Source organism: Theobroma cacao, chromosome 6 (genome assembly GCF_053813885.1).
Source record: "Theobroma cacao isolate CCN51 chromosome 6, ASM5381388v1, whole genome shotgun sequence".
Lineage (NCBI taxonomy): Eukaryota > Viridiplantae > Streptophyta > Magnoliopsida > Malvales > Malvaceae > Theobroma > Theobroma cacao.
The window spans coordinates 5,218,506-5,227,992 of record NC_142644.1 but is presented as its reverse complement, the minus strand read 5'-3'; the positions used below and the strand labels follow the sequence as shown (position 1 = coordinate 5,227,992).

General features: G+C 33.7%; 1 protein-coding gene across 1 annotated transcript; it reads left to right on the top strand.

Moving 5' to 3' along the window:
* Positions 1-3,705: 3,705 nt before the first annotated feature.
* On the top strand, positions 3,706-8,594 carry LOC18595485 (uncharacterized). Its single transcript, XM_007023454.3, has 6 exons — positions 3,706-3,920; positions 4,207-4,467; positions 4,571-4,744; positions 4,856-4,962; positions 5,157-5,482; positions 7,744-8,594. The coding sequence occupies exons 1-6, from the start codon at positions 3,804-3,806 to the stop codon at positions 8,337-8,339; spliced, it is 1,581 nt and encodes a 526-aa protein (XP_007023516.3). The 5' UTR covers positions 3,706-3,803; the 3' UTR covers positions 8,340-8,594.
* The last annotated feature ends 893 nt before the right edge of the window (positions 8,595-9,487 follow it).

The window sequence follows — 9,487 nt, the reverse complement described above, 5'->3', positions numbered from 1 at the left end:
AAAAGGAATAGCCTAGCTTCATATTTTGGGATTCATAATTTGAGTTGAGTTTATATTGATTGGTTGATGTCTTAGGAATTGTTGGAACTCCAAGAAACAATTTGGAGTAAGCGAATGTTGAGGAATTGCACATTTGACATTGATGAGTACTCAAGGTGGGTAAGCACAATGTTTTAAGTATTTTCATTTATATAAAGTTGAGCATGTTTATCAAATTTGTGCCTTACACGATAATCAGGTAAAATCTTATAAATGTGAAAAGTTTTAAAATTGTTTTCAATGTTTTCAAAGAAGTTTTCAATATATTTATCATAGTTAAATATGAATACTATATATTAATTTTGAACAAGGGCGAACAAGCCTTTCAAAGGTTTTCTCTTCAAAATGATCCTTGATGGCATAGTTGATATGAAATTGATGCATAGTTATATTGATCAAAATGTGGATGGTTGAATAACTGCTCTTATGATGATGATATGGACATGATGTGTGTAATATATGTGAATACTACATACGTGAATGATTAAGTATAAAAATAAATATGTATGTAATGAATTGAGTATGATGATATCAGGTGTTATATATGCTATGTTGATGATGTGTGAAAGGATGACATAAAAGAATGTAGTTGATAACTCTATTATATCGACTTATCTAGCCACATTTTGGGTGTTAAAATAGCTAGATCATTGAGTATTAGGTAATTTTCATTGTTTTTCTTTAATTAGTTAAAACATGTTGAGTTAAGTTAATTCAATTTATTTTGGTTCATTTCTGTGCTAAAAATGTCCATTTTTAGCTATGACTGATTTAGTTCCTATGTCTTGAAGGTCCTTCAAAGCAAAAGAAGTCAAGTGGTGAAGAAAAGTGCAGGTATGGCTAAGGTGTCTCTTAAATATGCTGTGGTATTTCAACAATAACTCATGCTACAGAAGTCTAATCAACATGATTTTTAGGCCAATGGAAAGATAAGAGGCAGAACGACAACTTTCATGTTTTCCATTTTGCCCAGATTAGCCTTAAAATAGGAGAAAATTACGTTGCAAGAAAAGGTTCTGTAATAGGGTCAGCATCAGAGAGCATGGTGCTGCAAACTTGAATGGCCGTGGCTGCGGCACTGGGATGCCCCCTCTTCTCAAACAAGGATCAGCAAGCAGGGCACAATGGCACCAGCCACCCAAGGCTGCAGTGCCATAATTCCAAGACCCACCATAGAACAACCCAAGAAGTTGTCGTCGTGGCTCCAACCACCCAACGTCGTGGTGTTAGCACGTGGAATTTATTTTCTACTTTTTCATAGTTTTTTTAGCAACGTTTTAGGGGTTCTACAGAGCAACTTTTCAAAGGAAAAAGAGACATTTTACCAATGAAGAAAGTAGAAGAAATCAAGTAAAAATGAGCTTTCAAAAGAAGTTAGAATTCGTGTATTTCACTAGATTTGTCTTTCTCTCTTTCTTTGGCCATAAAAATTGTTTACTTTTTTGAGATGTTGATGTTTGCTATAGAAACTATGAACTAAATTGCTTTTTCTAGGATTGTGGTTGATCTCAACATGTGATTTGGATATTTTGTCTCTCTTTTACTTATTATTAATGGGTATTAACTTGTTTTGTTTCAAATATATGCTTATTGCTTCTAATTGACTGGTCAACAATTAGATTGATTTGGGTCTCTAAATGTAACTTGACAAATGGAGTTTAGAATAGACCAAGATTTGAATAGCATGTGTTCATTTCACGTAGAGACTAGGTGATTTGATTAGTATTTGGGATAGAAATATTATTAAGTACCACATGTAGCCAAATTTAGAGCATGAGCTTAATGAACCTTCCTTAATCGATTCTCATAGACATATAGTGAGTTAATTATGAGAGGTATTTGTACAAGAATCTTGATAGAGACTTGTAGATAAATTTAGCCTCTAGGTTAGAAATTCAACCCATTGATTTATGTGTAAAGAGAAAGGTTAATTCCAAATGATTTATTGAGGGATACTATGATCCTAGGCTTTCAATCAACTGATTTTCTAGTAATTTTAAGTCTTTATTCTTAGGTTAGCATTGTTAATTAAATTTAATCTTTAATTAACTTTAAAATTTTGGTTTGTTTCAATAAGATTAGGGTGCCATAATTTTAGTACTTAGCAAGAATTTAGGCATAATTTCTCGTGGGATACAATACACTTGTGCCCCTATATTACTTGTTTGATACATATAATGTACAAAATCAACAATAGTAGACGAAAGGCCCTATTCCATCAAATTGTCATATGTTTTGATGGCAAAAAAGGTGTAGACGAAGGGCCTAGACCATCAAGTTACTATTATGAGATGACATAAAGGGTGTAGACATATGGCTTAGTCCATCAAATGATTGTTGTTAAGATGGCATAAGGGGTGCAAACGAAAGGCCCTAGTCCATTAAGCTGTTGTTGTAGTATATGGCAAAGGAGTATAGGCAAAGGGGCTTTAGTCCATTGTTATCATGTCATGGGGGGACACCCATGTTTTCTAAGTATGGTTGCACAATATATGAATTATTAGTTGCTATGATGATGATGCAATGTAATAGAATTGAAATGTAATGTGATTTCATATACAAATTGTGTTATTTATGTATGTATTAAAAAAAGTATGGTAGGGGATAATGAATATGGATGATATGATGAACATTGTGGCTTGAATAGGCTAGAAATTGTCCAAAATCTAGGGTTTTATGAATGAAGTATCGGTACTTCGTTTCAATGTTGTTAACTTAATCGTAATGTTATCTCATCTCTTTAATTATTTTTGCTCTTTAATCTTTTCATTTAAAATTGTTGAAACCATATCATGATTAGAGATATAGATTTTTAATACTTAGTAAGTTAAAATATGTTTATCCTAAGTAGGCATACAAGAAGAATGGAAAGGGTATTCCCCAATATGATAAGAATCTAATAACTTAATCTAAAACTTGCACATAAAATATTTGAATTCAATATACATAGAGCAAGGAAAGGTGGGAATCTCATTCCCTCATCAAAATATATAGTTCAATTTAAAACTATTAAAATAAAGAGTTACTTTGTTATTATGTTTGTCTAAATTTAATTCAATTAGAAGAGAGTGATAAGATGCAAGAATTATTATATTCCAAAGCATGTTCGAACTTCAAAGAGAAAGGGAGGGGGAGGTTAATGACAATTGTAAAGGAGAACTGACTAGGAAAGATATTGGGTCAACTCAAAGGATGACAAATCCAAATTGAAAACATTATCCGTTAAAAAGCTTACGCGGAATCCCATTTTACAATCCGACGTGTCCCTGCAACCCCTTCAGATTCCTCCACGTGTCGCGCTTACCCAATCGCTGGCTCTTCCTCTAAAAAGGAATACGGACAAAAGACACTAGTCCCACTCAGGAACGTTCACGAACCCTTGGGCCCCACATTTTATCCATTCAAACCTACAGCACGTGCCCTCACGTGACTCAATCCACACACGGCCGCAACCCTCCAAACAGCTGACGTCGCCGTCCACTCCCATCTGCGTTCGAAATGACGAAACCAACCCCTAGTAAAACCCTCACTAGACGAAAACAAGGGTCATTTTCGTCATTTAAAAGATCTTCGTCCAGCTGTGTTTCTGAAGAACACGTGGCGATTCTACTTGGCACGTGCAAGGAGTAAGACCACGCCGCCAGCCAGCCATTGCTGTTTTAAAAAAAGATCCTGTTTTTTGTTCAGACTCTGCAGAGTATTGAAGAAGCAAAGCAAAAAAAATCCTCAAAAGAAGAGAATAAAAGAAAGAAAGCTTTGATCAAATGGTGCAATTGATGAGTTCAGGAAAAAGGGTAGGTGTGAAACTGGAAGTGGAAGAAGCGCTGGAAGATGGATTGGCTCCTCTTCACAAAAGATCAAAACTTGACCCTTCTTTACAGGTATAACTTTTCTATACATATTTTATATGTATTTTTTGAACATATTAACTAAATGGGTTTTTGTTTTTTCATTTTTTTAAGGTTTCTTTGTTGGGATTATTCATCTTTGGGTTTGTTTCTATCCTGGGTTTAAGCTCAAAGAACCTTCACTCTTTTGGAATTTTCTTCTTCTTGTTTTTTTTTTTAATTTAGCTATTAAGTTTCACAATTTTTCTTTTCATTGTATTGCTTCTGATTTCTTTAATTTGTTTGTTAAATTATTGTATGGATTTGCTTGTTGGAACAGGAGGGTAATATTGAAAGTGGGGATTTTCCAATCCCACCATCATTATATAATCCACTTGACGAGCCTAGTCCACTTGGCTTGCGTCTGAAAAAGAGTCCATCTTTTTTGGACTTGATTCAAATGAAACTTTCACAACAAAATGCCAATAAATTAACAGCTCTTAAGAAGAAAGATAGCAAGGGAACTTCAGTTTCCTGCGGTCAGGACAAGCTCAAGGCCTCAAATTTTCCTGCTTCCGTGTTGCGAATCGGTTCTTGGGAGGTATTCTTTTTTTTTATTTCTTTGGATTTTTTGTGTTTTCATAAGGACTATGAATTGTTTTTCCTGTTGAGTTTGAATTGATTGAGATTTTGTTGGACTGCAGTATAAGTCAAGATATGAAGGGGATTTGGTAGCAAAATGCTACTTTGCTAAGCACAAGCTTGTATGGGAAGTGCTTGATGGTGGACTCAAGAACAAGGTTGAAATTCAGTGGTCTGATATTGTAGCTATCAAGGCAAATTATCCTGAAGATGGACCGGGGACCTTAGATGTAGCGGTAATTTAACTTATGCCTTAAGCAGTTGTTCTTCCTTAACTATTATCTTCTTATAATTTTCAATATTCTGATGGTAATACTGATTTTAGAGGAATTTGTTGTTTGCTACAGTTGGCAAGACAGCCCCTTTTCTTTAGGGAGACAAATCCACAACCTAGGAAGCATACTCTATGGCAAGCAACATCAGATTTTACTGGTGGACAAGCAAGCATACACAGGTACTATTGTTGCGCTTTGTAGTTTCTAGCAGCAGCAGGTTGTTGAAGTGAATTTATTCTCATGTTGTGTTGGTGATGCAACTAAATTTGAGTACCATTGCTTTAGTTGATCATATGAGCCTTGACTACATTTTTAAACATTGTATCATATAAGTATTGTCCGGTAATGATGATGCATTCTTTATTTGTCACAGGCAACATTTCCTACAGTGCCCACAGGGCCTTTTGGGAAAGCATTTTGAGAAACTTATTCAATGTGATCCTCGTCTCAACTTCCTAAGTAAACAGCGAGAAACTTTGTTAGAATCACCATATTTTGAACCCAAGATATCTGGTTTCAAAGATTCAAATGAAGCTGGCCATAAGGTTGAGTTAGAAGGTGAAGAGGGACCTACTATCTTTGGATTGCAGGATACATCATCGCCAGCAGCTGGTCAATCTTCTTCCTGCAAAAAAGAGCAAGATTTCAGTGGTAGAGCTGCTGAACATTTTTGCCAGGGAACTCCATCACCTAGCTCAGGTAAAATAATGAACCGAGAATATTGGTACATGTGACATCATTCTAGTTGAAGTTTTGATACAATGACAAGATCATTCCTACATTTTCATCATATTTGGCAGTATTGAATGGAGTCTTTAACAAGGAAGGATGGTTACCTTTGTCTCAATATAGATATATATTGTTCAAATGAATGATGAGATCTAACTAATTCCCAGTAGTGATGATTCAGAGCTTGACTCAGTTATTAGTAATGGCAAAATTCTGGATCAATTAGGTGATTGCACACTGTGGGTAAACCACTGCTTCCCAAACAAAAAAAGAACATTAAAAGTGCTTTTATATAGGCTTGCCTTCAAAATTATCTCTATTTTCAGAAAAGCTCTGATTGATGAGTAAATTGAAGTATATATCATGCAGTCTTGTTACTTTTAACAACATCAAGAATGTGAATATCATTGACAAGGGACCTTCTTATAAGTGTTACACAGCAATTATTACTGCTAATAATCAGTCATTTGGAATATGGTCAAGCTATCTTTTGTTTGAAGTCAATATGCCTAAACATTATCATAGCATAAGAATTATCTTTCCATGGTCTACTATTTGAAGCCTATCTACCACTTGATTGATAATACCTTTCTGTCCTTGATGGATGCTATACTGAACATGGAGACATGGAGTCCCTGTTTACATCTGATGGACTCTAAAACAACCTGTAATTTGTTTTATAATTAGCATAAGGAATGGATTCTGGTTTGTTTGTTAGATGGGGGTCTGTCAATGAAGAAGTGCATTCTCAGCAGTTTTCCTTGCTCATTTTAAGCTATGTCATTTACTCTAGTTTTAATCTTGCCGGAAATAGGATGACTAAGACTTTTATCTCATTTTATTAGATGTGGAAGGAAGGAAGAACAAGTTGGATTAAGGACATAATTAAGCCAATACTGAAAACTTTAAAAAACAGTTAAGATAAAGTCTGAGTGTTTTACTTAAAAAACTCACAAATAGGCAGAAATGCATGAATAATCCTGCATCATCGTTGATTGTTAAAAGTTCTGCAGTTGTAACATTTAATACTTGGCTATAAATTGAAAAGATAAAAGCATCATTCACATCAAAACAATTTGAATTCTTGCTAACACTTTTCTTATGTTCTTGTTTCAACTTCATTGTTCACTTTAATGTTAGTTATGTTCCCATCCTAATGTCCGACATTTATTAAACAGGTTCCAGGGGTATCTAACAATTTTTAGACAAAATCCAAGGCTAAAAGTAAACTTTTATTTTCATACTGATGCATGTTTAAAAAGTATATGGTATTTGAGACTATTGGTATCCAATAGATGCTTACTGTAGCTATTGCTTCTTTGAGTTAGTTATTTGTTAGTAAATATCCAAAGCTGCTGACTCCTGTTTTTGGCTGCTATGCGTACCTTATCCACAAAAGATGCGCCAAGGGCACATGGATAAGGAAATATAAAAATGCTTCAACATGGTGTATCTTGGTCATCAAATACATCATGTTTTGATGTTTGCGACCCTAAGCTGAAAACCCTCAATGGCTAGCCACTGAAAATACTTTCTGATGCTTTAAGTTCTAGAATAGTACATTATATTCAAGAAAGCTATGAGATAATGTTATGCTACGTTCTGTTTGAAGCCATGAGTCAAAGGGTTCCCCTGCCTCCAAAACGTAATTATAGCTGCTTTAAAGGTATCAACTTTTGCAGTTGGATTGCCTGTGCTTCACATGCCAATTTTTGATAACAAGAACTCTTCATTTCTCATATCTACAAATAACTCGAAAGTATTTGCTGAACTTTATGACAAAACAGAAATTCATCCCAGTTATAATGATGAGATGCAGATGAAATTAATATTATTAAAGTAGGAAAACAGTGAGTATTATATTAGTACAAATGTAGAATGGTGTATAATCTAAAATAATTTGAGAAAATCACATAAATCACATAAATGTAGATGGTCAACTCAAAAAAATATTGCTAGCATCAACACTAAAAGGATCAGTTTAACTTTTGAAAAGTATCATGTATATAAGAACATGCATTAATCATGTTATTAGAAAAGAAAAATAACAGTGAATGTAATCCCATTGTGGTGTTGTTAAAGTGATTTTTAATTGTCCATCCAGAATTTACTTGTCATGTTTCATTATAATTTAGTAGTCCTTAAGATTGTATATGTTGTTCATATGGAGTTTGTAGCAGTGTGGTAGGCACTATCTAACATTGCATTGTAACTTGTCTTTTTCTCTACAGTAATGGATACCAATGCAATTGAAGAAATCAGAGGCAATACTGCCAATGAAGGAAAGTTGCTCCGTCAATGGGATCAGATTAGATTTTCTGGACTTCATGCATCCATGTCGATGAGTGATCTAGTAAATCATATTGGAAATTGCATTTCTGAACAGATGACATCTTCCAATGATGACCTGCAGGGCCAAGACATTTTGGAGGAGATTACTCAATACTTGCTCAATGACTCACTGCATGCATCAGCCTCTGATGAACAGTGTCTCATGGCTAGGGTCAATTCTCTTTGCTGTCTTCTGCAGAAGGATTCTGCTGTGGCACCAGATTTTCCAACCAAAAAGGATGTTGCTGTCGATGTGCATGATCATGGTAAAAATGTTGAAGGCAGCTCAGTCTCTGCAGCAGCACGTGAGAGTAAGACAGCAGAGAGTTTTCCTGTATCAATGGATGAATCCAATGATGTTTCTAACTCCAAGCGTCCACAGGCCATGTCAAGGAAGGACTCAGTAGGGGATCTTCTTCTTAATCTTCCTAGGATTGCTTCACTGCCGCAGTTTTTGTTCAACATCATGGAAGATTCTGATATTCAAGCTAGATAAGGATAAAACCTAAAGCCTTTTTCTTCTACAAGCGTAAAAAAAATGCTTTCAGGTTGCTAACTGAACTTGTAAAGCTTGAGGATTCTGCAATTAGAACTGCTGAAGAATCCATGGTCATATATGAACCTGTGTTTGGAGTTTTTGTAAATATTAATGGAAGTCTCCTGGCCATGTTTGTAAATATGTTGTATTCCTAGTCAGGATTAAGTAATTTTAGTGCTTCACTTTGGGAGGAAAAATGGTTGCTTCTTTTTACATTGATGATAGACTTGCTGTACAAAAACAATAGCTCAATTCTGCTGTAGAAGGGAAAATGCTGAAGGCTCCCAAGTCCCAAGCATGACTAAATAAATTTATAAATAAATAATTAATTATAAAGTTTTATACTATAACAGTTAAATCTCAAAATTAAATTTGTTATTCAAATAATGGGATAAAACCAAAATAATTTTTTAAATATTAATATATGGTTTTTTGTTTTTTGAGCTTGAGAAAGAGGGATTCTAACTTCTTTTTTTTTTAAGTAGGAAAATTATGCATCAATTAACAAATCAAATATTCAGATATTAAATATTAGTATATAGTTAAAACCAAAACACATTAAAGCAAAAACATCATATTTACATGAAGTTCAGTCACTTTAATAGTTATTATTTCTCTTTCATATGTTGTACATTTATTTTTCAAATTAAGTACTTTTTGACTTACCTATATATTTTTTAAATTTTTTTATCACTTAGTATTTATATTTAATTTTTTTATGTTTCAAATTTGAATTGTGCACCATTTAAATAAGTTAAATTAATTTTATAAAGCATGGGTTTGAGTGCATTTGATTAAGTTAATTTTGATATTTGGTTAGAGAGCATGGGTTCAATTGTGCACCATTTAAATGAAAACAAGAAAAATGAGCTTGAAAAATAGGTTTGAGTGCATTCAAAAATTTTTGATTTCCCTCGTTTAGTTAAAATTCAATAAAATTTATTTTTTCAAAAAAAATTTTGGTTAAATGGATTAAAATCAAATTAAATTGATTATAGGTTAATTTGGTTGATATTAAAAATTAGTTGGTTTGATTAAAATATGTGGAGAGGCCAGTTAAGTTGATTAATAGCATTTTTTCACCAATTTAACTGATTGTTATCCCA